The sequence below is a fragment of the Pelodiscus sinensis genome, chromosome 29 (assembly GCF_052426305.1).
Source record: "Pelodiscus sinensis isolate ZL-2025 chromosome 29, ASM5242630v1, whole genome shotgun sequence".
In the NCBI taxonomy this organism is placed as follows: Eukaryota; Metazoa; Chordata; order Testudines; family Trionychidae; genus Pelodiscus; species Pelodiscus sinensis.
Window position 1 is genome coordinate 1,426,065 of NC_143080.1, and position 27,967 is coordinate 1,454,031.

General features: G+C 55.0%; 2 protein-coding genes across 6 annotated transcripts in view; one reads left to right on the forward strand and one right to left on the reverse strand.

Moving 5' to 3' along the window:
* PHOSPHO1 (phosphoethanolamine/phosphocholine phosphatase 1) lies at positions 1–16,508 on the forward strand. Of its 3 annotated transcripts, none has more exons than XM_006120446.5 (4): positions 1–166; positions 8,950–8,986; positions 14,251–14,360; positions 15,064–16,508. In XM_006120446.5, the coding sequence occupies exons 3-4, from the start codon at positions 14,316–14,318 to the stop codon at positions 15,823–15,825; spliced, it is 807 nt and encodes a 268-aa protein (XP_006120508.2). In that variant the 5' UTR covers positions 1–166; positions 8,950–8,986; positions 14,251–14,315; the 3' UTR covers positions 15,826–16,508. The 3 variants fall into 3 exon arrangements, with proteins under 3 accessions (XP_006120508.2, XP_006120506.2, XP_089630126.1); XM_006120444.5 differs by lacking the exon at positions 1–166 and adding an exon at positions 4,388–5,230; XM_089774000.1 differs by lacking the exon at positions 1–166 and adding an exon at positions 6,213–6,444.
* ABI3 (ABI family member 3) overlaps positions 15,061–27,967 on the reverse strand; it is a 20,686-nt gene continuing 7,779 nt past the window's right edge. For 2 of the 3 annotated variants that reach the window (XM_075911250.2, XM_075911251.2), the window contains exons 4-8: positions 25,277–25,362; positions 24,878–24,961; positions 23,720–23,922; positions 21,560–21,706; positions 15,061–21,104 (exon numbers count right to left, since the gene is read on the reverse strand). In XM_075911250.2, the coding sequence (XP_075767365.2) occupies positions 20,938–21,104; positions 21,560–21,706; positions 23,720–23,922; positions 24,878–24,961; positions 25,277–25,362 (687 nt within the window). In that variant the 3' untranslated portion in view covers positions 15,061–20,937. The remainder of the gene's footprint in view (positions 21,105–21,559; positions 21,707–23,719; positions 23,923–24,877; positions 24,962–25,276; positions 25,363–27,967) is intronic. The other variant, XM_089773999.1, reaches the window with a different exon arrangement.

Genomic DNA, 27,967 nt, shown 5'->3' on the forward strand with positions numbered 1-27,967 from the left:
TGACTGAGGGAAAGCATCCAGCAAGGGATTGGGCATTGGGATCCATCATTGAACTGGAGGAGAGAGAGCAAGCAGCAGGAACAAGTTCTGAAGTAGCTAGCAGATGATGGTGAAGCTGATTCGCACCTACTGCTGACAAGCAGACTAAGGAGGAGACACAATGAAGGTACTCATTGATTTGGTGTGTTAGAACCCGTGGGTGAGGGAACATACTTGTTTAGCAGAGATCTGCTCTTTGGGCTTGGGTCTCTTGAAACAGTTATCGCGTACTAATCCCACTAAACTTTCAGTGTGTCCTCAGATACTGCCTTGGGTTCTACCTTGGGGACCTTAATATCACCTGTAACAGAGCTTTTTTATTAATTAATTTGAAGCGGCACAGTTTAATTTCTGTGACATTACATCTGTTTTAATGGCAGCTCTTCTGGTAGCAGGATTGTCTTGAGCACTTGTGAATTGCAGACAGAGTGATTCCTGTAGATGCAGCTCTTGTGTTTTCTAGCAGTGTCTACAGCCAGCAGGCTCCAACCAGCATTAAGTATGCAGCTTACCTGTCTGTCAAGTGGATGGCTTTATAGCACCCATCCTGATAGTATCTATGTATGTTAGCTTGTGGGAGTGATGTGGAGCTGACAAAAAGAGAGGGAGGGCGATTCCTACTTTGAATTGATCGGATAGTACAGGACAAGATGGAGTTTGCTTACGTGCACTAGAAGTCAGCTATCTGATTAATGCAGTGGTTCTCAAGGTGCTGTCTGTGGACCACTAGTGGTCTGCAACTGTCTTGTAGGTGGGCCATGGGGTTGAGGCTCACCTCTCCCCTCCCCCCGCAGCAGGGAGCATGCACTGGTGCAAGACTCATGGGCCAGATTCGGCTTGTGGGGGAAGGAAGTGGCTTGAAACCACTCACGTGTAGGCTTTCCCTGCTGCTTCCATTGGCCAGAATCACAGCCAATGGGAGCACTGGGGGGGGCAGTTCCTGGGAGTGGTGGGAGGCATGGAGCCAAGTCAGTGCACCCCCCCCCCGTTTCCCTCATGCACCTCCCACCCTCAGCCTGTTTGTTTCCTACCTCCCAATCAGACCCTCTATGTCCAGCCACTCCTGCACCTATTTTGTCATGATGGGTGGTTGACAGGTGGTCTGCAGCAAGGACTACATTGAGCAGGATGGCTGCGGACCAAAAAAGTTTGAGAACCACTGGATTAATGGAGTAGAAATGCCTGGTCGTATTTTACAATGTGAACTGCCATGCTGGCTAAATACGCTAGCCAGTGCTGATGTACTGTGGCTTATAAACTTACACCATCACAGCTGAAATCTCTCCCAGCTGATGAATGGCTCCTTTCCTGTCCTCTAGTTTATGTAAGCCTGCGTAATCACAACCTGGTTTTCCCTTAACAATCAGTTACAGCCTCACTCCATGATTTTTTTTTATTGTATAAACCCTTGATGGAATTACAGGCTTCTGAGACATGCTTTCTTGACTACTATTCTTCCAGAATGTGAGGCTTTGTCTGGAGACGTAGCCAGCAGGTTCTGTACTTGCTCTTGGGAATCGACACTTGAAAAGTGTAGGCCTCAGTCTTCAAACTGCCTCCACACCACTGCTCAATTAGTAACACAAGCCCCTAGTTCCCAGTCCCTCATTCATTTTTGCCCTTTTCTTTCTCTCCTCAGTAAAGTGCTTAGCGCTATTTTAAATAATTGTATTTGGTATTCAACCTAAGGCAGCAGCAGGCAGTCCTTTTCAATAACCCTACACCACGTGAGGCTACTTCCCAGCCAAGGAAATCTTAGAAATCACTGTAGCCTTACCTCAGTTGACTAATACTTAGCTTTGATATCGCACTTTTCCTGCATAGATTTCAAAGTGCTTCATGGAGTTGAGTAGGTATTTTCCCTGGGTTAGAGCTGTGGAAACTGAGGCACAGGAAGAGGGTCTCCCAGATTGCACAGTAAATCAGTGGAAGACCTGCCAGCCTGTCCAGTGTCCTTGCCTCTGGAGCTTAGGAGCATATACACTTTATGCTGCTGCTGCCAAATCACTGGGGATAGTAAAAGAAACCTTGGTCATGGAAATTTAGTGTTGGACGAAGGCTGCTACAACATTGAGTGTAGCTGCACTTGACTTTCCCATCACTAGCTCCAGCTGGTGCTGTATTAATCACACCCCTCTAGAGATAGGGAAGGTCACTCTTGGGGCCTGCTCTTGAGAGCACATCAGAACCAGTCACTAATGCTGCCAGTTGTGCTGGACGCATGGGCTGACACACCCAATTCAAGCTCAAACCTGCCTAGGTTTTTATCACTTGACAGTATCGTAAAGGGTTGGGGAGAAACAGCTGGAAGGAACATGCCTGCAAGAATGTTCTGGTTGCGTTGTTAAAACTACCCAGCAGCTCTCACGGGTTCACAGCAATGACCCAAATTCAAAGAAGTGTAAGTTCGTGCAAGTTGCCTCTTTGCATGTTACACCATTACAGGGAATTCTTGTGCTCACACGGGGCCAGATAAAATGGGTTGCATCTCCTCTCATTCCAGAGTTTTGGGGGATTCAGTCAGTGCGGGATAAAGCCGTCATCACTTTCTGGGAGCTTCCAGCAGTGGAAACTCTGAAACACAGGACTACCCCTGAGCATGGCCCTCCCTTCCTGTGACTGGCTCTTGCAATACCCACTGCACTGGGAGCGTCTGTGGAGATGCTGCACTGGCACTATACCCTGGCAGAGGGGTGCACACTATCTGAATGTTGCCTGTGCGCAGGAGGTTAGGATGGCGTAACTCAACCTGAGGGGCTAGAAAATAGTATAGCAACAAAAGAGACCAACGGATGGGAGTGACTGAATTACTGACTTTTCCATCCTTCTGGCTCCTCATCATGCTGAGTCAGTTCCTTTCCACTTAAGTCTATGGGAGGTTGAGTGTATAAGGGGGTCAGTGGGCTCCCTAGTTCCCACCATCCGCAACCCCAGCCAGTGATGGTAACTACCACTCATGGGAGCAACACTGGAAATGTTAGCGGGGACGGGCTGCCACCAGCGTTCAAAGTATGATGCCAGATAACCTTGTTAACAGCAGGGGTGGATCAAGGCAGTGCTCAAAATCCCAGCAGCTGGGACACGCCCGCTGCAGCTCCCACCGCTGGGGCTTGAACCCTGTTCACGAAAGTGGAAAATTTTGCTCCATGTGGCCGTCCCAGGCAAAGTTGCAGAGTGTAGGGGCAATGTAACATAACACACGACTGCTTGGTATAATGTATGCTCTGTCTCATACAGTGATGCTATGAAAGTAGGCCCGGGGGTTGTGTGGCGTGCTTTTGGGATCCTTCTGCCTTTTGGTCTCGTCCTTCCATTTTTGGAAGTTTGGTTTAAAAAAATACTTCTGTAAAATTCTCCTATTTGGCTTTTAATGTGTTGTACTGGCCACTCCCTCCCACTCCCCCATGTCTTTAAACGATAGAACAAGCTTCTCTTTTATCTTTGAAGCCCAGGATGCAAATTAGAAAGTCCTGCAAAACCAAAGATGATACCTTCGGGCACAGCCTGAAGAGTGGTTGAGAGACTATTTTAGGGTGTGGACAAATGTGTGTAGTGTGTCTTCTGTTGTGTACTGCTCATTTGGGAGCCTGCTCTGTAATCCCCTGTTCTGTGGCAGAGTTGAGATCTAAAATTAGCCCTTAACACCAGCCCACTGCCCAGTTGTGGGCAATTTGTTTATCCAAAGAGTATTTTTGTCTGGTTGGCCTCCAATTATTTTCACTGGGCGTTTTTAAGTTAAAATTGAACCAAAAAAAAGTTCAATTGTGGTGAAGAAATACAGTGAAGCATACTGCCTTCTACCACTCATCTTTGACTGTCTTGTAGGGGGCTGGATTGTAGGGCAGAGGTGGGGAATGTTAGGTCTGGGGGCCAGATGAGGGCCCCTAGCTCACCTGGATTCAGCCCCTGAGGCTCTCAAAATCTAGTAGCCTGGGCCCTCCGAAGCTCTGGTGTGTGGGGATGGTCTCCTTCTTAGTTGGGGGCCACATTAGTGAGGGGTCTTTTTTTCTTTTCACTTGTATTTAGCCCCCAAACTGATTTTTTTTCTGTGGGATTTTTTCCTGGCCCAAAAAAGGTTCCCACCCCTCTTGTAGGGTTTTGACAAGTATAAAAGAGTTCAAAGCTCTAAAAAGCTTAAAAACTGGAGGGGCTGCCAGAGCTGTTCTGGTAGATGTTGTGAAGACCAGGCCTTTAACCAGGTTCAAAAAAGCGCTAGATGAGTCCATGGAGGATGGGTCCATCAACTGCTGTTAGCCAGGCTGGGCAGGGGAGGTGGCCCCAGCCTGTGCGCCAGAGGCGAGGGGATGACTGGATGATGCCCTGGTCTGTTCCCTCCCTCTGGGGCACCTGGCCTGGGCCGCTGGCGGCAGATCGGACCGTGGGCGAGTGGACTTTTGCTCTGCTCTTGCGTCTTAAGTAGAAATGTCTCGGGCGTGTGCTCCAGTCCCAGGCGTGTCACGGCACGAGTCCGTGGGTGGATTTCTTGTCCCCCCCCCCCCCGCTAGTGCGAGGCCCGCGGGCCTTTCTTCTCCTTTGTTAGCTGGGGGGGGGGGCTCTTCCCCGGCTCGCCCGGGGGCCGCTGGAGGAGGCGCACTCAGGTGCGGGGCCGGGAGGCTCCCCAACAGGAGCCGTTTGGTCGCGGCTTGTGGGGCGCCCCGGGCCGGTCTCTGCACCCCCCCCCCCCCGGCTTGGCAGCCCCTTTGGCGGGGCGTGTTCGGGGCTCTGCCTGGCCCCGGGCGGCGGGGTACGGGGGGGGGGGGGGTTGGATGCTCCTGCTCCTCTGCGGTCTCCCCTTCCCCTTTGATCTGCGCCGGCGCCGCTGCCATTGGCCGCCCGCTTGTGACGTGCGGGGACTGCGGCTGTCCCGTGGAGCCGCGCCGGGCTCAGTTCCCTCCCTTTAAAGGGACCGGGAGCCGGGCCGCGCCGCCCGCTGCCGGGGGAGGACGAGCCCGCCCTGTCCTAGCGGGAGCTCAGGCACCGGGCTTCCCCTGCACCCGCCCGGCCCGGCTGGCACCGCACCGGACCCCGGCGGGATGGGGGCGTGGGGAGAGGCGAGCCCCTCAGTCCGCGGCGGACGCGTCCACCCCCGGGGCCTCTCGCGGTCCCGCTAGAGCTGGGTCGAACCGGGCCACCCCCCGCGTCCGGGCATCCCACAGACGTGGGGCAGAGAAGGCGCCCCCCAGCATCACACGTGAGTCCGCAGCCTGGCAGGGTCTCGACCCCACTGGTGGCACCCGGGGGTCCAGAGGGACCGTGGGGGCTGTGCCAAAGAGACGGTGTTTGGACCAGGACACAGCAGCCAAGCGATGAGTGAGGCGGTGGGGGGAGGAAGGGGGCAATGGGCCAGGCGGTGGTGCTGTTGTAGATGCTGAGGGGGCATCCAGGGGCAACAGGCCAGCGGGTGGTACCGGTACCATGATGATGGCGGGGGAGGGCTGTCTGGAAGCAGAGGGCCTGGAGGTAGCACTGGTAACAGACGGGGGTTGGTTCTGTTTCGGGTGGAGATGGACAGAGGGGTTCTGGAAGAGCGGACCAGGCTTTGGCTCTGGTATGGGTGTTTGGCGCAATGTCTGTGAGCTGCGTCAATACCGGGATGGAGGGTGGGGATCCAGTAGCTGGCATTGGAGAATCAGGCCCCAATCCAGGAGGTGTCCTAGAACTGTCTGTGGGGAGGGGCTGCAAAGACTGCATTCACTGCCCCCAATCCAGACTGGCTCAGCCCTGATCTGGACTTCTCTGATGTCCCTAATATCCCAATTCCTGCTCCATTCCCCACCACTGTCCACCTCTCCTGGCAGCACTCTTATTTTTCACCCACTTCCAAAACCCTATCGAGTCCCCCTGTCCTCCTGAAAACCCCTTTCTGATGCCTGAGCCTGTTCTGCTTTGCTTCCTTTGCCCCTTCCCATTGCCGTTTCAGGTGAGTAGCGCTGTCCTGCCAGGCTGCACCCATTCACCCCTCAGCCTGGGATAGGGAAGAAAGCAAGAACTGCATTAGACTGAGATGTGTCCATATATACTGTATTCCAGACACTTAAATATAGTTTGTAAGCGATCCTCTCTCCCGAGCAGGTTGCACCACTGCATTATGTACAGATACAGACTTTGCTATACAAAGTTTTATTTATTTAACTCCCTGCTTCCCTTCCCCCTCCCTTTTGTTTGTTCTCCAGGTTTTTCTGGGTCAGGCGTTTCTGTGGGACTCCCACAAACCAACTGCCATCTGGCCTGTTTTTTTGTGCATGTGGAATAGATAGTTCAAACTGTACTGAATATTTAAAAGATCAACCGTGAATGCTGAATTTAGAAGTTCCCTACTAAATCGAATTCACAATCACTTAAAATCCATCCCCTAAAAATGAAGCACCAAAAGAAAACTCTCAATGGCAAAATTAAAAAGCAAAGGTAATAACTTGCTTCGTACTGCAAATTAGCTAAATCGTGTTTTAAATAGCTTTACAGATACTGCTGCTTCTGAAGGGCAAGCAACATGACACTCAGAATTAAGCCAACTTGACATATGTCTTCATTTCCCTGAGAGGCATCTACCACATGCCACAAAATGTTGCAATGAGAGAAAAAAGCATTTTAATAGATCTATTACTAAATCACACACGGTCAGTGCCCTCGCCTAGATGTTTGTTGCAAAAGCCCCTGGGCTAATGTAATATTTGTGGGGTTAATTTTCTGTGCGGCATCTTAAAAATGCAGGACTGCTAACCTGAGTCAACCCAGCACTTTCTGCAAATCTGTTTGAACCCTCCAGCAATGTCAGAAACTATCCAGATTTGGGGAGATGGTGTTGAATTTTGGTTTATGGGTGTGTGGGTTTTTTGTTGTTGTTGTTGTTGTTGTTGTTGTTTAACTGGTAAGTTCCCAGATAGCTTGGAGTCATGGAGGTTAGTTTCTTAAAGAGCCAAAGAAAAAGTGAACGGTAATCATTTGAGCCAAGATTTTCAGAAAGAGGAGCCCAGCTGTAGACTCCTAATGCTTTATTTAGGCTCCTAAATCAGCAATCTAGGGTAACATTTTCAAAAGCATCCAAGACCTAGCAACCCCGTCAGATGCTTTTGAAAATATTACCCTGATGTCCCAAAGTGCCAAACCCCCAGCAGCCCCTAATGAGGCTAATGGAAGATTGTGAACATTAGCAATTTTCAAAAGCAGCCCAGTTACTAAGGGGTGGGGCTTGCAAAAGCACCGAGGCATCTGAAGAGCGCAAGGTCCCTGTTGACTTTTAGTGCAACTTGTGTTCCGTAAGCACCTTTGAAAATCCAGCCCTAAGTCCTTGCTAGGTACCTAATTCCAGGTTCCTCTTTTTGAAACTCTTGTTGCTGAGTGTTTGTGCTCGTTTAAAAGCAACAGTAGCTACTTGGACAAAGGTCTCAGGTCATCTTTGGAGTCCCCTAGTGTGTAGAAAGATTAGTGAAATTGAAATGGGCAAAGGAGGCCTAATGTCCTGCATTCAGGACAACAATAAGTAGAATCCTGCTTCTCTCTGTCTCTTAGGTTTTGTGGGGGATACCTGAAGAAGCAGGTTTGAGGTCATGTTGGTAACGGGTTTGCAGTGAATAGGAGGATGGATTTCAGTAGGAGCTGGGCATATAAGCACCATTATAAAATTTCCCCTTGAATCACAACCCAGTACTTTGTGAGAGTAATGCTGTCTCAACTAGGAAGAGAACATTGGTTTAACCATCCTTTTGAGAGCTTTTGAAATACGCTATGGGGAGGGGGTTTGCAGAAGGGAATTTATAATCTCCCTCTTCCCTGTCCTATCCCTTCCTGAATGTTGAGGGCACTGAGCTCTGTTTAAGCTCCAAAGTGTGTGTCAACAACAAAAGTTGGTTCCGATAAAGATCTTACCTCCCCCCGTCTTGCCTTGCTAATTTCACCCTCGCCCCCCTCTGGAGTTGGGCCACATCCAGGGTGGGCAGGGAAAGAGCAAATTTCATCCCTGAATTCGCAGGGCAGCCAAAAAATTCTTGTTAGAGCCAGTGGGAGCGTTTGTCTCCCAAGGGACCAAAAGATCCACCCTGATGTTTCAAGAATTTTGGAGGAAACCGGTTTTTTTTAGTCTTAGAATCTTTTTATTACATGATGTGGCCAACATGAGTCAAGAAGAGATAGTACAAGGCCAGCATGACTCAGACCTGGAAAACAATTGCATTTATGTTCAGTGCTCTGGATATTGATTTATTTACCCTTCCTGGGAAATGTATATGGCCTGAGATGATTCTAAAGTTCAGCCATTTGAGAGTCTGAAATAAATGGCCGATCCCACAGAGGCTTAAGCACACTTGTAAATCCTGTGCACGTTTGACTTCACATGGGGTTTTTGTTATTAACTTCGGGCCCCGTCCTGTAAAGACTGGTGCCTATGAGGGACTCCCGTAACTCAGATATCTACCCCTTTGCGGAGTGAGGCCCTAGATTAACAAGACTGACAGAATGCACGGCCATTGATACAGCCAGGGTGAGGAGTACTGCTGGCCATTTCTCTCCCGCCGTGCAGGAAGATTCTGTAGAAAGGCTGGAGATGGGTTCTTCTTTTCACTACGATGGTGGGGGGAAGACAGTGAGGGAGCACAGGGAGATGCTATTGTCTGTCCCTTTCTCCAGTGACCAATTCCTCTCCATGAGACAGATTCCTCCTGATCCTTTCTTCCATGGCTGTGCCATTTTACACGGTGAGCTTTGCCCCAGATTTAATTTTACAGCCCTATCCCCTTCCCCCCCAAAAAAACCCACCCCAACCTTCGGTACTTCATGCAGTTAATAAGCTCGCTCCTGTTTTCTGTTTCAACATTCTGGCTCTGAATAATATTAGGAACCACGATACTGTTGGGAAGTAGGGCCACATTTATTTTATTTTGTAGGGACTACTTATTATTATTTGTTTTTTTACAGAAGGTGGAAGAACACCCACCCAGGAAGCAACCTTCAGGTGAGTCACTGCACTAGTTCTGACGAGCCCGTTATCCAAGGCTTTACGCTTATCAGCGCCTCAGAAGAGAAAGCTCTTGCAGGAAAGTTGGCAACAGCTGCTAAAAGATTTGAAACCTCCCAAGTTCTTTAACATCAGTCCATCCTGCCTTCGGAAGGAGCCCAAGGGGTTTTGTCTGGCAGAAGGGAGGACAGTGTGGTGTAACGGCTTGTATATAGGATCAGGGAGTCCAGAGACGGGGCATCTGTCCTCAGCTCTGCCACTGACCTTCATGTGTCCTTAGATGAGTCATGTCCTCTCTCTGCCTCTGTTCCTTTACCGGGGCAATGCCCGCTTGGGATTCTTTTGATAAAATTCCCAATGCTTTGTGTAGCAGGGTTCTGAAATGCCGGCCTAAGAGGCTAAGCAGTGTGCTGAGCACACGCTCCTAATCCCTCATTTCCCTTCTGTTGTAACACCAACAGCAACGCTGTTATGAGACATCAGCAGGTTTGGGCAGCTAGTGCTATGGGAGCTTGAGTCCAGCCAAACCAGCATCTCACTTCCAAATTCCCAGCTGTGGGGGAAGGGGGAAGTGGAATGCAAAAGAGGGAGACACCTTTGCCCCAACCCTCAGTCTGTTGTAAAGGAAGATGATGGGTGTGGAATCTGTTTCTCTCTCTCTCTCTCTCTCTGTGGTTAACCTCCAACAAACTCTACTTCCCTAGCCAGTCAAAGCCACTGGCTTGTGTACCACACGGACGTGCTTTGTACACGTGGCATTGCTGACTCACCATCCGGACATTACACATGCTAATTGCTTTACTCAATGGGGCAACTCAGGACAGAGAGAAGAGGGTCCTATGAAACATTTAAGAACATAAGAATGGCCATACTGGGTCAGACCAAAGGGCCATCTTGCCCAGTGTCCTGTCTGCTGTCAGTGGCCAGTGCCAGATGCCCTAGAGGGAGGGAACACAACAGAATCCTCACGTGATCCCTACCCTGTCACTGATTTCCAGACAGACAGAGGCTAGGGACACCATTCCACCCCATCCTGGGTAATAGCTATTGATGGACCTAACCTCCCTGAATCTTTCTAGCTCTTCTTTGAACCCTGTTAAAGTCTTGTCTTCATCACATCCTCTAGCAAGGAGTTCCACAGGTTGACTGTGCACTGAGTGACAAAAACTTCCTTTTGTTTGTTTTGAACTTGCCTATTAATTTCATTTGGTGACCCCTAGTTCTTATATTGTGAGAATAAATAAATAACTTCCTTAGTCACTTTTTTCCACACCAGTCATCATTTTACAGACCTCCATTATATTCCCCCTTAGTCTCCTCTTTTCTAAACTGAAAAGTCCAAGTCTTTTTAGTCTCTCTTCATATGGGACCTGTTCCAAACCCCTCACCATTTTTATTGCCCTTTTCTGAACCTTTTCCAATGCCGATATGTCTTTTTTGAGATGAGGAGACCACATCTGAACGCAATATTCAAGATGTGGGCATCCCATGGTTTTATGCAGAGGCAATAAGATATTCTCTATCCCTTTGTTAATTATTCCTAACCTTCTGTTGGCTTTTTTAACTGTCGCTACACACTGAGAGGATGTTTTCAGAGACCTATCCACAGTGCCTCCAAGATCTCTCTCTTGTGTTTCTCTCTTGCCTGCCCTTCCCTCCTGATCACAGAATGGATTTTGCCAGACCTGATCTTAATTCGTTACTAGACTGGCTGAGTCTGTGGGTCTCTCACCTTCCATAAGATGAGCACCCTGTTCCGTCCCATTCTCCTCCCTCCGCCGACTGTCGAGACCTGACCCACGTAGCAATATGAGAATGGCGAGATGCGCACAACTTAGGGGTTAATAATACAAACTAACACTATTCACTGGTAAATTTCACAGCGGCGGTGACGTCTCATCAGGTGTGGGAACGGATGCTCAGTGTCACCCAATGGACTAGTGGCTGAGCCATCAATAGAACCCAGTTTCCCAAGTGTTAGTCCAGTGCTCTGCCCACTAGGCCCTGCTGCCTCACTAGATTGTGTTCCTTTGCTTTCCCTCTCCCCTCCCAAAAAGGTGCATGCTGGGTCGTGGGTGACGGGTATAAGAGGCAGGGAAAGGTAATGGCTTCCCGAACTGCCAGCTTGGCCCCACCCCCCTTTAGTGTTTCTCCGCCCCCCCCCCCCCCCCCTTCCAGGGCTGAGTACCACCCGCCCTTCCTCCTCAGTGCTCCAGCCAGAGCTGGGCAAGACTGAGACCCTGCACTGCCCACCCTGCCCCTCCCTTCCCCTGTGTGCCGGCCAGAATTGAGGAAGATTCAAGCCATGGGCTGCTTGTGCACTGGCCAGGGCTGGGGCTGCCCATCCTCACTCCCCCCTCACCCGTCCTACGGCTGGGGCTGCGCGCTGCCCCTACAGCAGGGACCGTTGCCTCCCACGGGGTTCTACTGATCCCAGAAGGGGATTTCTGAAATCGACAGCACAGGGCAGACGGTGCAGAGAAGTCTCATTGCTAATGCTTGGAGGGGAAGTGTAATGCGTGAACTGCGCCGGCACAACCTGCCTTCACCATTTGCTACAGCATTTTTAGGTGCCACCATCCCTTTCCTCTATCCTGCATTGTCTTTGTTATATTTCCATGGGATCTTAGCCACATCCGGCTGGGATACGTATGATTAGCCTAGCTCTGGGTTGGTGCAGTGGCAGGGAGTGTGGGCTAATGGTTATAGAGAAGGCCCAGGAGCCAGGACTTCTCAGAGAGAGTTGTTCTTAGGTCTGCCACTAACTTCACATGTGGCCTTGGTCAAGTCACTTAGGCTGGGATTTTCAAAGATGCTTGCCTTGCGTAGGCACCCAATCTCCTTGAAACTGAGTGGAATTTGGACACTGGACTCCTTTAGGCACTTTGAAAACTTCAACCTAAATGTGAAAACTTTGGAGACTTCAACCTCACTTCCTCCTCTGTAAAGGAAGGGCGGGAGACACTGTGGTTTCAAGATTTATTGACACCGGGGCACTGTTTGACCTTGATGGACACGTCACACAGTTGATTTGCATATTGTTACGTAAGTGTCGATGGTGCAGCCTTCATCAGAAGTAACTAGAATTCTCCACATTATGGCCCTTAGTTGCAAGAGTCGTTCCCTTGAAAATGACCTTTGTATGGGGAAGATGTTATCTCCTAAGACACAAACACTTGTCAGACAGCTCCTCTGTGGACAAGAGGACAACCATGATGTGATCCCTTGTGTCATGCTGTTGCAGCCCTCCAAACTGTTGAACTCTGATGGGGATAAAGAGTAACAATTTAGTAGTTGTGATCGCTTACTGCTAAGCAAGGATTCTCTGTCTTCTGTGTAACAACACTTATGTGCATGTTGCTGTGAGATGCTCCGGTAAAAGGCACCAAAATGTGGCTTAACCCCCCCCCTTATTTAATGTCATTCTTGACTGTAAATGTCTGTGTGCAAACAGCTATTTGTAGGCTGAAAGAACCTGATCTGCAGAAATATCAGGTCCCAGAGAGCTTTTCAAAAGCATGTCCCACATCGGTGTGGATTTAATCCATTTTCCCTTTGATGTAGCTTAACTAGTTACTATTTTCTGTGTAACATCCCTTCCTTCACCCTTTCATTGGTGCTTTCACACTGACAACTTCATAGGCATTAGACTGAAATTATTTCCTCAGCATTAAATTCTTAGCCCTAGCTCCTCCAGAAGCTCTCAGGGGTTAGAACGTTTTGAATGGAAAGTTGGTACATTCAATACTCTTTATATAATTGTTGAACATTCATAGAAGTTATTTTTAAAGGGACAATGACAACCAGATGCAAACAAACATTTTCTTATTTTCGCTACTCAGTCGTAGTATTAAATAATCCTGTAGGCGCTAAAGAATTTGTTTGAAATCCAAATTACTTTTTTTATGTTTGTGCTGTTTGCATTTCTCTCCATTTGGACAATGAAAATCATAGAATCATAGGACTGGAAAGGACCTCAAGAGGTCATCGAGTCCAGCCCCCTGCCCTCAAGGCAGGACCACGCTCCACTTACACCATCCCTGACAGATGTCTATCTAACCTGTTCTTAAATATCTCCAGAGAGGGAGATTCCACCACCTCCCTTGGCAATTTAATCAATGAGGTCAGTTTCACTTTTGCATATCGTGCAGCAGTATTTGGGTTTCAAGCTAGGCAGGAAGGTTTCGACATGCTTTCTATGCGTATCTTTTAAAAGTGAAATGGTTTCTGTAGGTTTCTAGATTCCATGAAAACTTGTTTTTACCAGACTTCAATGGAGAGCCTAACTTGAGTTGTCCATGTCCTTTTAAACTTAAAAATATCATACCTTGGCATGTTCGAATAACTCACACTGTTGATTCTACTAGCAGCAGTTACTTCAACACAAGGGTTCAGGGTAAATACTCTTTCTAGTATGATTTCTGGCCAAAATAGTCTCTGAAACAGGATTTAGAACAGAAATACTTAGAAGAAGAAATGATCTTATTCCATTTTTTGGTCTCATCAGGATGCTAACAAAATATGAGACGTTTCACTCCCCAATTAAATCTCAGTAGCTGAGATATAAATGCCCCACTTCCCCCAGAACAGCTGATTTTTCCAGACCCATTTATATTTGTGACTCCAATGGAAACTACCAGTGCTCAAGCGCTGCAGCAAATCACTAAATGTGACTCTTTACGGAGCCTGGTTTTTACTGTTACCGACCACAAGAGGTCAGCAGAAACCAGGGCGTGTAAATTCACATCTTGCTTCGCTTAAGGGGTTCGTCTCCATGGGGAAATTGATGGACATAGCGCTCCCAGAATAACTGCTCCCCCCCTCATGATTCTGGTCCAGCTCTTCATGTGGATGCGCTCTTCCAGAATAGAAGTTACTTTATTTTGCGAGAACGGGAATCAGTCTAGAATAAAGACTTTGTCCTGGCTGGAATCCTTTCACTGTTTTATCCTGAGTGAATGTGTCCTCAATGGTCAAAGCTATTCTGGAATACTTGTGCCAGGCAGTTTCTACCAGGGTAAACGAGCCCTTTGTGTTTGAAAGGATCAGCTGCAATCTCTCCCTGCCCCATGGACGCACTTGGGGTCAGGCATGCCTGGGTTCATTGTAGGGCTGTCAAGGCCCATGTGTTCCCTCCAGGACTGGGAAGGGAGATCGTGTCCTCCGACCTGGAGCAGTCAGTTGCGATGTTTGAGACAGCGTCTAACATGCCAGAGAGGCAGCCAGGAGGTCGTTAACCAAATCCCCCTTGTGGTTTGCAGTGACCGGCTGAAAGGGAACCTGGAGCGGTAACAGCAGGAGAAGTCTGGCGAGTGATGCCCTGAAAATGAACGGGTGCTTCGAAGGTGTTGGGCTGCGATGCCTTTTTAAGGTGAGTGCGGTTCGCCGACACCTTTGCACTGGGCTGCCTCCTGCCTCTGCCCGAGGCAGCTGGCTTAATACATGTGCCCTGAAAAGGGGCCACAAGGGGGCTCTGCTGACTTGCAGCCTGTGCAAATGGAGAGTCACTCGGGCCTGATTCACCTCTGTGACCTGCAGAGTCCCTACAGAGCATGGCAACGCCGGAGAGTCCGGCTTGGCTTTCAGAGGCCAGGGCGAGTCTGCAAGCCGGGCAGCTGCAGGGGGAAACCTCCTCACCTACCTACTGCAGGGGAACCCAGCACATGGCGGCTGGGAGGCGGGCGCACCGATTCCGCAGGTTGCGCTTTGCGGAACCAAAGTGCCGCTCTAAGGTTTTGCTGCCTTAGCTAGATCCTCTTGGGAGGACGAGTCCAGGCCGCGGCTTGGCCCAGTGACCGTCGCGGGTGCAGGAAACCAGGATTAAGAGGGACAAATGGATCTCTTTCCAGGGTGCTAAGCCTCTTAAGATCAGGGTTAGGGTTTATGAGGGACAGATGAGGTCTCCGGCTGGGCTAGACAGGTACGTGGGAGGAGAATGAGCGAGACTCAGGAGTGTTACTGCAATAGCTTCTGTTCCCCAGGTGGGATTGCTTCCACTAAAAACACCAGGTGTCTGGGGCAAAGGCCCGCCCCAGTCTTGAGTCACTGACGTGTCTCATTGGTTCAACTCGCAGGGCGTCAGCACGGCTGCTCCCAAGCCCCCCAGATACCTCCTTGTCTTTGACTTTGATGAGACAATCATCAATGAAAACAGCGACGACTCAGTCATCAAGGTGGCTCCGGGACAGGCGCTTCCAGAGCATATCCGGCAGACCTTCCGGGACGGCTTCTACAACGAGTACATGCAGCGTGTCTTCGAGTACCTGGGAGACCAGGGGGTGAAGATGCTGAACTACAAAACAGTCTATGAGAACATCCCGCTGTCTCCTGGGATGCCAGAGCTCTTTCAGTTCCTCTCCAAGAACCAGGACCAGTTTGAGATCATCCTCCTCTCTGATGCCAACATGTTTGGCATCGAGTGCTCTTTGAGAGCTGCGGGCGTCTACTCCCTCTTCCGCAAAATCTTTAGCAACCCCTCCGGGTTTGACAAGAGAGGCTACCTCACCTTGGGGCCCTATCACACTCACAAGTGCCCCCAGTGTCCGGCCAACATGTGCAAGCGCAAAATCCTGACCGAGTACCTCACGGAGCGGGCCCAGGAGGGGGCGGAGTTCGAGCGCGTGTTCTACGTCGGGGATGCGGCCAATGATTTCTGCCCTTCCGTGGCTTTGACTTCGACTGATATCGCTTTCCCACGGAAGGGCTACCCCATGCACCAGATGACCCAGGAGATGGAGAAAAAGCAACCCAGAGCCTTCCAGGCCACAGTGGTACCCTGGGATTCGGCGGTAGAAGTTGGCTGCTATCTGCAGGAGCTCCTCAAGAAGAAATGCTGAGAAGGCCAAGTGGGTAGGAGGAGACTCTCTCTTGCTGCCCTTGAGGCAGCTTGGGGATACTATGCAGGAAAGAGGGAAATCCAGGAGCGCTCCATACCTTATAATGGCCCAGCTGCCTCCATTTCTAGCTTTGCAGAGTTGGACTCTTGGAATGTCTGGATTTCTTCCCCCATCCCTTCTCTCTTCTTTCAAAAAGCACATTCTCTGGGTCTCCTTTTCCCCCCTTCTCCCCCTGATCTTGAGACAAGGTCTTCTCTATGCAGTGAGCACACCCGGCCAGCAGAAAGGGTGTTAGCCAGATGGGTTTATTTTTACCGTCGCCTTGAATTCACAGAAGCGAGTCTTTTTAAGTAATAAAACAAGCTAGTTCTCCCGAGGGCTACGAAGTGCCCAGGTCCCATTAGTCCCAAGGCAGAAGTGATTGGGTTACAGCAGCTGGGGTCATCTCCGTCATCAACGCCTTCACGCCTCCTCTTCCTCCACGCCCTATTGGGTGACTTGAAATTGGCCTCCTGGAAATTCCAAACGGGGCTTGTCTCTCTCAGTCTGGGCCGGCTTTGATTCCTGGTGCCATCCTGCCCAGAAGCCCTGGGAAGGCTGCTAGAGCAAGAAGGAACCCGGCTCAGGCCTGTGGTGTTAGGTTTCCAATTAGAGATGGTTCATTGAAGCGCATTTCTAAGCAAGCATGAGTGAGAGTTTTCCATGGGTACCAATGTGAGTAGGCACTGAACAGGTCTTTGAAAATCTTCCCCCCCCCCCCCCCTTCCCCGGGAGCAGATGTGGGCAGGGGCTGTGGAATTATGCCAGTAGGGGGCAGTGCATCGTGGCGCTAGCAAGGCCTGCTCCCCCCCTTTTCCCATGTAACTAGTTCCCATTTAAAACACCTAACACATTTGCATGAACCGAGGCTTTGTTGTTGGCCCAGGCATGCTCAGAAAAATCCAGGTGTGACTGCAAAGTGGAGCAGTTAATCTGCATTAAGCCCCATTGTGGATCCTCTCCTTCTGAACTGAAGTGGCCTTAATTTGCTTTAGCTTAATTCAAAAGTGAATTTAAACTGAAGTGAATTCAGGCCACTTTCATTCGGAATCAGGGTGTCCACACAGGCTTAATGCAGTTAAAAGTGGGTTAGTTAATTTGGATGACCAGTCCTGGGTGTCCTGCTGTCAGTGCAAAGTCCGTTCCCCTTGGCCGCCATCTTTGCTTTTCATTTCAAGGATCAGTTTCTCCCCCAGGGGCAGAACGTTCTCCACCATCACCGAAACGTTCTCTGTTATGACTTAAGGAATGAGAGCGATCAGTCCCCCCAAGTGCGCTGATTTCCAAAGCCGCCGTGCGTGCGTCAGCTGTCGGGGCTGGCTCTAGCCCGTGTGCATGCCTGTTTCCAAAACCTGCCCCCTGAGTTAGTGTAAACCCAGCTGAGCCTCTGAGCCGTGCTTCGAAGCAGCCCCACAAAGGCCATGCACAAGCACCCGAGAGCCACTACCTGCTTCTTGTGCACGTGGAGCAGAATAAACCGTGCTCAGACAATCCAGCGCCCCTCCCACAGGTGGCCATGTGAGAGGAGAGCCCCTTCCTGGGCCTGATCCTGCCAGGTGCTGAAACTCCTGCTGTGTGCAAGGAGAGCTGAGGTGCTTAGCACATCTGGGGGGGTCTGACTACTAGAGGATCAAAGCCTCTCCCTGGGCAATTGCAGTATTAACTTACCCCTCCCCCCGACCGCACCTACCGGGGCAACCACAGCATTAGTGACCCCTGGCGGGGGGTGGCGTCTACGGGGATAAGCTGCAGCCTGTCTACTCCGAGGTGAACGGCGCAGGATGGGACTGACCAAAGCTGCCCCCAGCTGGCCCTTCTCTCTCCCTCGTCGCAGCTTGCTTGTTCTTCCTCCGTCCAATCCCGTGGAACGTAAAGCCATGGAATATATTTTTAAAAGTATCAAACATCTCTAGTAAATACTGACAGCGGGTGAGAAATGTGTGTCTGGAATTTGATGTGCACGTTACAGGTTGATGTGGACACTTCAACTAACAGCCCCACCTGCTCCTAATAAACACACACACACACACACACACACCCCCAGTACCCGTGTTGCTTGGGTCCTTCAGGGCTGGGGTTGTGGGGGAGTCAGGGTTGGGAGGTGTGTGTTTGGGGAGGGGGGGCACATGGCCCAGCCACTGGCTGCTCCTGGGAGTTGGGGTACTTGCCCCCCTGTGGTTCTTTGTGAGTTTCTCCCCCTGCCATCACACCCCTCCCTTTCCGTTTGCTGAGAACCAAATCCCCATTCCAGGCACATCCCCTTCTCCTGGCACAATCAATCCCTGATGTTGCTTTAACTTAGGATAAGAGGAAGCTGCCGCCAACTTTGGTGGGCCTGGGCCTGGGTCTGGCCCTGACCGATTGGGAGGCGTTCTTGACCAGATGGACGGACAGACGCACAGGCTCTTTCAAACCTACAGTAGCTAGATACAGGCCACGTGCCTGCAGCTCCGTGACGGCTTTCTCGGCTTTGCCCACGGCGTGTTGAAAGCAGGGTGGTTGGCGCTTTGAGCAGGCCCCAATGTGCTCAGTGTTAATTACTCCGCTGCTGCCTCGGAGGCAGTGGGTAGAAGGTGGGTGGGCTGGGGAAGTGGGTCACGGCTGCCGGGGGCCCAAAGGGAGTGATGCTCTGAGATCCACTCCTGGCTTACTGGGCTTTTGGCCTGTTCGTTAACCCCGTTTTACAGAGGGAGCTAAGTAGCAGGCGCAAAGGCAAATGCCCGCCGGAAGGGTAGGGCAGACGTGTTTTAGCAAGGGGGCCATTCGCTGTCAGGGGGTTCACCCACTTCCTTCAGCCACTGGCGCCTTGCAATGAGGCTGTTTGTTCCAAATCCCCTGCCCCAGGGGTTAGCAAAGGACCAAGTCCCGTAAACTGGACTTCAAGGGGGTCAGGGTCTCTGACTACAGCTCAGACACAAGCAAACGCTGCCCACTACACGGGGTCACCCATAGCTGGTGGGAGAGGGATGCAGGCTGGGTCGGCCCCGGCGCTGGCCCTGCCCTACCCGCTTTCCAGGGCAAATGTGTTAATTATTCCTTGTGGCTGGTGAGACAGGCAGAGCCGGGGCTGGAGCGAAGTGACCGCGTCGGGCTGGGCCGCCTGTGGCCGGTAAGACAAAATCCTTCCCTTGCTCTTGCCCCCCTGAGCCCAGCTGCCATTGGAGGAGGCTTTAAAGGGGCTAAAGATCATTCGCCGTATTTGTCCCCTGCCCCCAGACCGGCCCCTCCACCTTTGGCAAAATGTGACCCCTCTGGTGGCCTAGTACCCCAGATCCCCACCCCTCCCCACCAGAGCCCCAGCCGTTGCTTCCGTGAAGGAAAAAATAAGTGAGGGCCTGGTTTAGCTCTTTTAATGCTGCTGAGCAGCTGGCAACATGGTGGAGAGCCAGGCCCAGTGATGCATGCTTGTGTACACACATGTACGTGTACACACATGTACGTGCACACACACACACACGCACGTACACGTGTAAAGTTCTTACAAAGAAAGGCCTTGCCGTATGCTTCAGCGGCATATAAGCAGGGCAGGGCCTGCAACCGCCATGGCCTCCATCCACTACAGCTCTGGAGAGACGCGTCTTTTAAACGCTTTATTAAAACCGGAGCCCCCTTTTCTCAGCAGCAAGGGAGCTGGGGTGCAGACGGGCACAGCAGCCCTCAGCGGGATAATGCGTTCGGCAGCACCTGGCGTTGATGGGGCCGGGTCGCATGAGCCTCCCTTTACCTCCAGGGGCCAGGAGATGGCCAGGCCAGGCCCTATGGCGCGGTCACTTGCCCAGACAAGCTCCCCGAGGAAAGGCCTGGGAGGCAGCTTTGGCTGCTTTCGCTCCCTCCAGCCTCGCGGCAACGGCCGCCCCGAGCTGCCCTTCTCCGGCCAGAATCGGGGCGAGGCAAAGCAGAAGCTGCGGCGGCTGAAACTGTTTTGAGGAGAAGGCTCCCAAGCAGCCACCTGTGATGGCCACCCAGCAGGAGCCACTGACCCTGGAGGGCTGTTCCTGGGGCCCAGAGCCTGGGCACAGCTGCTCCGGTTTGCCCAGCTCAGACTGCCAAAGCCGGCGAAAGCTGCAAAACGTCCCCTCTTCTTCCAGCTCGAGGCTCTGCCGGCCTGGGCGAAGCTCCGCCACCCTGCGCCACTGGCTCCCTCCAGTTCCCTGCGCCCGCGGGCGTGGGGCCGGTTCCAGGCTGAGAAGTGGGACCTGCCCCAGGGCAGCCCATGCCACTGCTGGAGCTGGGCTTTGGGCTCTGGCCCGTTCCCTGGGGCAGCACCATCCCGAGCAGGGGGAAGAGGCCAGACCCAGGGGGGCCTGCTACGCACCCGCTGTCTGGACCGTTACATTAAGTGAACTTCGGAATGGGGGGATCTTTGCAAATGGCCAGGGGCCCGGGGCCACCAGCACTCGGGGGGGGGAGGGTGCAATGTGATGCTCAGGCCATTGGGCAGCGGGGGGCTGAGTATGGCCCAGCACTTCTCCGCTGTGGCAGGCGTCTTGGAGCGCTGCCGGGCGTTGGGAATTTCCGAGCACTTCCAGGCGCCTCCTCCTGGCTCCCTTCCCACCTGGCCCCTGGCGTCCGGCTGCTCAGCCCTTCTCGGTGGGCAGGCCAGGAACGCAGGCTCCCCGGGCTGCTCCGACGCTGGTCACGGCGCATGTTCCGGGGGAGGGGTTGTAAATAAACCCGGAGATTAATCGACGCCGAAAGCAAAGCGATTCCACGGGGAAGGCTTCATCCGGCTCCCCATTGATACTCAACGGCAGCACTTCCATTGGCTTCGGGGGGCCTTATGATCTGACCTCATAGAAATAGCAGGGCCTGTTCCTGGGCCTCCAACGCTGCTCTTGGTAACGCCTGGGCTCCCATCTGCCTGGGGCCTGGCTCTGGCTGTGCCCAGCCCGGCAGGGGTGAGCCGCTAACCCTCGACTGAGTGGCGCGGCGTGCGGGCGGTGGGGGCAGCCTCGCGGGGAATGCACTGGCTTGGCCGGCAGCAGGGGCTCCGTTAACCCAGCGATGGGGGCGAGTGCAGGGAGAAAACCTCGGTGGGTTCCCAGCAGAGCGAGCTCCCGTCTCCACGCTGGCTCAGCTGCAGAAAGGTTCCACGTAGTTGCCTGGGAAGAAGCCCTCTGCCTCCGTGGTCACCCCCTCGCACCAGCCGTCCGAGTACTTGCGGGTGACGTAGATGACGGCCCCTTCGGGGAAGGCCAGCTCGTTGGCCTTCTGCGCCACGTAGGGGTAGAGCGTCACCACTGGAAGGGGGAGGAGCAGCTCAGACTGGGGCCAGGATCACTGGCGGGGGAGGGGAGAGAGGGGGTCTGAACCTGCCCCCAGTGGGAGGGGCTGGCCGATCTGCGTCCAAAGGAGCCACGGGATGGAGGCGGGGGGCAGGGGGAGGATCGGTTTGGATCAGGCCCCTTCTGTGCCGAGGCAGATGCAGGAGGGAAGCCGGGGAGGCTCCGTCCCGCAGGGGCAGAGACAGGCTCCAGAATGGAAAATAATTCGCCCCGATCCTGCATTTTTCCATGCACGGATTCCCCCCACCCCCACCCCCACCCCGCACAGCCAGGGAGACAGATGGGGGGGCGGAGTCCCCAAACCCACACTCTGCAGGCCACTGGCAGAGCTGGGAGGGTCACCCGACTCCAGCCTGCTGCCCCCTCCAGCTGGGGCTCAGGGGCGGGGGAAGGGGGGCGGGGGAGGATACCTTTCTCCAAGTAGCTGTCTGGTGCCCACGCAGGCTCCTCTGCACCCGGAGGAGGAGGAGGAGGGGGGGGGGCAAAATCTTCAAACTCTGTCCCATTTGGAGGTGGCGGAGGGGGGGGCTCCAAGAAGTCGGCACCAGTGCAAAAATCTGCAGAGATTCGCAGGGTGAAACCCTAACGGCAAAGCCGAGGCCGCGCGTGGCAGCCGGGTTGTTTGTATCCCGGGCGTCTGACGGCCCAGCCACCGGGCATCGTGCTAACCCGGAAACTCAGGTGTCGACTGGCTTTTCAACGGTGATTCCTGGGGCCGGAGCAGGGCCTGACAGCTGGGCCTCAGCCGCCGCGCCAGGAATCCGAAAATCCCCACCAGGGAGTCGTTTGAAAATTGGGGGACTTTTAGGCTCCTCAACGTGGAGGGGCAGAAAAACCCGCCAGGTGGGGGGGCAGGCCCCCTGCGATGGGAGGAAACAAACGGTGGGGACGTCTCTTCCGGGGGGGGCTCTGCTTCCACAGAATAACTGGCCGCCGGCCCCATCCAGAGAGCCAGCGCGGGGCCTGGGGGCGCCTTAGAGCCATTAACCCGCCTCTGTTACGTGCCGCTTGCGCTTGTACAGCAGGAAACTTCACCTCGCAAGTCGGGGGGGGGCGACGATTGTCGGGGGGGCTCCAGGAATGTGGCAAGTGGTCAGGGCCCGCACTTTTCAATGACAATCCTGACGGGGTCACTGTCTGGGATGGAGTTTGGGTAGGGGAGGGGTTCTAGCCTGGAGCAGGGGTGCAGGAGGGGGTCAGGGCAGCGAGGGAGCTCCGGGGAGAGGACTGGGGTGCAGGAGGGGGTGTGGGGCATAGGAAGGAGGGGTTCTGACCTGGAGCAGGGGTGCAGGAGGGAGTCAGGGCAGCGAGGGAGCTCCGGGGAGAGGACTGGGGTGCAGGAGGGGGTGTGGGGCATAGGAAGGAGGGGTTCTAGCCTGGAGCAGGGGTGCAGGAGGGGGTTAGGGCAGCGAGGGAGCTCTGGGGAGAGGACTGGGGTGCAGGAGGGGGTGTGGGGCATAGGAAGGAGGGGTTCTAGCCTGGAGCAGGGGTGCAGGAGGGGGTCAGGGCAGCGAGGGAGCTCTGGGGAGAGGACTGGGGTGCAGGAGGGGGTGTGGGGCATAGGAAGGAGGGGTTCTAGCCTGGAGCAGGGGTGCAGGAGGGGGTCAGGGCAGCGAGGGAGCTCTGGGGAGAGGACTGGGGTGCAGGAGGGGGTGTGGGGCATAGGAAGGAGGGGTTCTGACCTGGAGCAGGGGTGCAGGAGGGGGTCAGGGCAGCGAGGGAGCTCTGGGGAGAGGACTGGGGTGCAGGAGGGGGTGTGGGGCTTAGGAAGGAGGGGTTCTGACCTGGAGCAGGGGTGCAGGAGGGGGTCAGGGCAGCGAGGGAGCTCTGGGGAGAGGACTGGGGTGCAGGAGGGGGTGTGGGGCTTAGGAAGGAGGGGTTCTGACCTGGAGCAGGGGTGCAGGAGGGGGTCAGGGCAGCGAGGGAGCTCTGGGGAGAGGACTGGGGTGCAGGAGGGGGTGTGGGGCATAGGAAGGAGGGGTTCTGACCTGGAGCAGGGGTGCAGGAGGGGGTCAGGGCAGCGAGGGAGCTCTGGGGAGAGGACTGGGGTGCAGGAGGGGGTGTGGGGCATAGGAAGGAGGGGTTCTGACCTGGAGCAGGGGTGCAGGAGGGGGTCAGGGCAGCGAGGGAGCTCTGGGTACAGGAGAAGGTTGATCCTGGGGCAGGGATTGAGATGCAGGAAGGGGTACAGGTCTGGGAGGGGGTTTGGGTGCCAGAGCGGGTTGTGACCTAGGGCAGGGGGTTGGGGTGCAGGGCTGGGGAGGGGGACCGGGTGCACCCCAATAACAGAACTAACATTCATTTAATTGCAGGCAGCGATAAAAAGAGGTGGGGAAGGGGAAACGTTCTGTTCTGACAAATCGACTTTTTTCAGAAACCTCGGGGGGAGGGGGGGAGTGTAATTGACAAAATGGCTTTTGTGCAAAATGGAAACAACTTCTCCATTTCCCCCTCCCCCCCAATTGCTTTGTAGCCTCTCTGGGCTTGTGACGGCCCGTTGCCACACGTGGCCACTGATGGCGCCAGGTTCCCAGCACAGAGGCCATGCGGGCGCCAACCCCGAGCCCTACCTGGCACGGGGAATGGTGGAGGCACATCTGGGAGCAGCGTGTCCAGGCCACTCGGGGGTGGTGCAGGCATGTCCACGGGAGGGGGAGGGGGAGGCGGAGGCGGAGGCATGGTGTCCGTGTCCAACGGCGGAGGCGCTGATATCGGCGGCGGAGGCGGCACCGGTTGGGTGGCAGGTAGGCTGGCGCTGGCGCTGGCACTGACGCTGGGGGTAGAAATAAGAGAGTCCCCCAAGGGCAGTCGAGTTAAGGAGCAATCGACCCTCCCTTCGTGCCCTGGTTCCACCGAAAATCTGCCCCCTTTCCTGCCAGCCCCTCCCCCAAGAAGCTGCGTTAGCTCCCTGGGTCCCGAAGAGGCCCCCAGGGACTGGCCCACGGGACGGGCGGGGGCTGCAGGGGGTGGGGGCAGGAAGGCCCCGCTGCCGGGCCAGAGGCTGGCAGGAGCTCTCGGGGATTCGTTTCCACCAGGGCCGTGCGCTCAACTTCTCACACGTGGTTTTCCCGTCTGGGAGATGGAGCGGAGGCGGCTCTTGACCCACGCGCTCTGGGAGCCCCCGTGGGCCGGATGAGCCGCTAACTCATCCAACGCCCTCCCAGAGGGGAACGGCTCCACTGTTCTCCGGGGCGACAGCTCCCCCAGGCAGCCTGGCCCAGCAGTGGGCGTGGGAAGCTCCTAAACGAGTCCCACGATCCCTGGTGCCCAAACTTTTCAGGGTTGTGCCCCCCCCTTACCTCTCTGCATCCCCCCTCCCCCCGAGTGCCATGGCTCCAAGGCTGGGCTCACAGCTGGGGGAGGACCCGAGCCCCAGCGAGGGCCCAAGACAACTGAGGCCCCGCATGTGGGGCCAGAATCGGTGCGGGAGCGGAGCTGGCTGGTGCTCAGTTCCTGCCCCCGTGCGGGTTGGCCTGGGCCCCAGCTGCAGCGCCCCTCCCCCACTGGTGCGCCGCCCTTGGGGGCACTTTGGGGAGCTGCCCTCGCCGATCCCAACGGTCCCTTCCGGCCCTGGAATCAATGAGGCGTGAAACCAACGCGATTTTGAACCAGCGAGGGGAGCGGTTGTCTCCCCAGACTAGCCAGGCAATTGGCTCCACCCCCGAACCCCCCAGTCTCCCCACCCCCGCCAAGCACGGAGGAGGCGCCCTGGCGTGTTGGGCAGCTACCTGGGGGCTGTTGAGGACGCAGCGGCGAGTCTCCCTTCCGGAACCACGGGCACTTGAATGGGCTCCAGGATACGAGGGTTTCTCCTGCGGACAGAACGTGCCATCAGCCCCCCGTGATGGCAGAAAGAGACGGGGGGGGGGGGGGCAGCAGATCACTGCACTGGGGCCCAGCACACCGGGAGCCCTTTCCCAGCTCTGGCACTGACCTGCTGGGTGACCCTGGGCAAGTCCCTTGTCCCCGGGCTCATTTTACCTCTTGCTAGGAGTTTGTACAGCACCTAGCGCAGAGGGTCCCAGCGTGAGCTGGGGCTGCCCCCTAACAGAACCAATCAGAGCAAAGGGCCTTTCGCAGAGAGCAGGGGGACGGTCAGGGTGCTAGAGAGAGAGACTCCATCTCACCCCAGGGTGCCTGCACCTGCTCCAGATGACGACTTGGTTCCTTTCCGGGTCAAGGTTCCTGTTCGGCCCAGTTGGGTGCTGTGGTCCTAAAGCCAGGGAGGAGGAGAGAAAGAATGAGGGGCTGCCTAGAGAGCCTGTTTAAAAAGACCCTTCCCCTCTCCCCTTCACTTCAAGGGTTTCCCGCAGCAAAGTGCTGCTGTGTGCAGCCGGGAAGTTCTTGCTGGTTCTTCAGCTTTGTCGAAACCAGCGAAATTTGCACCAGATTTACTTATCCCCACAATGTAAGAACTAGGGGTCACCCAATGAAATGAACAGGCAGCAGGTTTAAAAGAAACCAAAGGCAGTTTTTCTTCACTCAGCGCACAGTCAACCTGTGGAACTCCTCGCCAGAGGATGTGGTGAAGACTAGGACTTAACAGGGTTCAAAAAAGAGCTAGATAGATTCCTGGCGGTTAGGTCCATCAACAGCCATTAGCCAGGCTGGCAGGATGGTGTCCCCAGCCTCTGTTTGTCCGGATGTGGGTGACGGGAGGGATCACGTGAGGATTCCCTGTTGTGTTCCCTCCGTCTGCGGCACCTGGCCCTGGCCGCTGTCGGCCGACAGGACACTGGGCTGGATGGACCTTTGCTCTGACCCCGTCTGGCTGCTCTGATGTTCTTAGATCCCAGGGCAAACGCTCAGCGCAGACACACTTCTCAGGGCAAGCCAAGCAGAGTGTCCCAGGGCTGCGCGCCCAGACAATTGGCCGGCTGCAGAGGTCCAGCTGCGCCAGCATGAGAACCCCTCCGGGGCTGGCACCAGCGCGGTTTGCAACGGCCCCGCTCCCGCCTTACCCAAACCACGAGGCCTTGCTGGCAGCATCTTGCAAAACTTCTTGCAAACTTTCCTGCTTTCGCCAGCCACCCCCAAGCCACCGTCTGAAGGGAGGCGGAAAGTGCTTGGCCGAGGCCACACTAGACGCGGAGGCAGAGCTGGCGGCACACGGTGGGTTACGCCTCCGGGGAACTAGTGGGTCTTATGGTTTTGTAGGAAGACAGTGCGTGCCTCAGTTTCCCTGTGCGTCGCACGAGTGTCTAGGTGGTGGGAATAAGGGCGTGTGACTTTTGCGAGGAGGGGGAGCTGCTCACAAGCGCACTCGGAGAGCCAGGAGGGGGATGCAACCCAGTGACACCAGGAAGCAAGCAACAGGGCGGCTGGAGGAGGAGCAGGGGGCATGTCTGGCGCCAGGGAGCTGGAAGCAGGTCAGCCCAGACTGGCTGGGGTGCAGGGGGAGGTCTGGAGCCATGGCTGCCACTCTAGGCACCCCTCCCCCCAAGATGGACTGTACTGAACCTTCCAGTTTCCTGTGCTACAAGCGCTGCTCTGCGCTGTGTCTACCTGCCGATACGCCCGCCGGTTCTCCGCGCTGGCTGAGAGTCGGGGTGCCGGCTCTGGGGCTCCCCCGGGAGTCCTGCCCAGGCAGACTCATGGTGGGGCGCGCCCAGGGGCCAGGCCCAGGAAGGTTGAAGTGGGGGATGCTGCCTGCCCTGGCGACCGGAGGCACGGTACCAACGTCCCCGCTGGCTGCACACAGAGCATCACCCCACATCTCTGTGCCAGCCGGGCAGGAGCGGATCAGAGCCAGTGAGAAGCTGAGCCAAAGTCACTGGGTGAGGGACAACGCTCCTTCTCACTTTTTTCCATCCCATGTGGAAAATAAACGTTGTTCTGTGCACCGTGGCCTGGGCTTATGTGCACCACCAGTGGACACACACGCCACCGGCTCTGGGCGCTCTGCTGATCAGCGGGCGGCACTGGAACCTCTCCGGGGTGGGTGCCCGAGCGCTCGGCTTGCAGGGAGCGCTGCTGGGGAGAGTCTCTCCGCTGATTTCAATGGCTTCTGGATCTGGCTGCAAGGAACCGACTGCCACGGGAATTCACGCGTGACCGGTGGGTGCCGAGCTGCTTTGCCATCTGTGGCTGGGGACGTCGAGCACCCCGGCCACTCGGGGCTCTGTGCAGGCCCGTCGGCGGAAGTAAAGCTCCTTGGAGGAAAGGCTGACACCTGCCCTGCCCCGAACGGCCCGGAGCGAGTCCTGCAGAGCAGCAGAGAGCGGCTGTGCAAGAGGAAGCAGCTCGGGGCTGTGGTGAGCCCGCTGCTCAGAAAGCCGAGGCGAGCGTGGGAAGAGAGCGCTCACGTCGACAACTTCCCCTGTCTGCATTTAGCCGGCCGCGGCAGTTTCGATCTCGGGCGGTTACGGCGTCGCAGGCCACGCGGCTGGTGAAACTCCTGCACGGGGATCTTAAAGGTGACCCGCCAAAACTAGGGCTGGCGCTGGCACTTGGGCTGCTTTCAGGCGCCAAGGCGGGCGGCAGCGCCGGGAGCCCTCGCCCCGGAGAGCTCGCGGGAGGAGGCCGACGCGACAGATCCCAGGGGAGCCGTCAGGTTTCCCGCGAGAAGCGAGTCCTACTTGGCACCTGGCAACGGCAGCAGCAAGGTGCCTCCTGGCCGTTGAATCACAAACCTGGGGGGCACCCGCCTTGGGGGGGCTCAGCGCCTCTCCCCTCCCCCCAGCAGGGGGGAGAGCGCCAGGCACCCAGCGTTGCAAAGAGGAACAGGCGGGCCGGGCTGTGGTTCACCAGCGGACTCCAGCTGCCCTCACAGGAAGTGCGCAGAGACACTCGTCTGCCTGTCTCTGCCTGAGTCATCA

Coding starts and splice junctions, on each gene's coding strand:
- PHOSPHO1 (XM_006120446.5), top strand. CDS start 14,316: ATGAACGGGTGCTTCGAAGGTGTTGGGCTGCGATGCCTTTTTAAG. Junction 14,361..15,063: donor GGCTGCGATGCCTTTTTAAG/GTGAGTGCGGTT, acceptor TTCAACTCGCAG/GGCGTCAGCACGGCTGCTCC.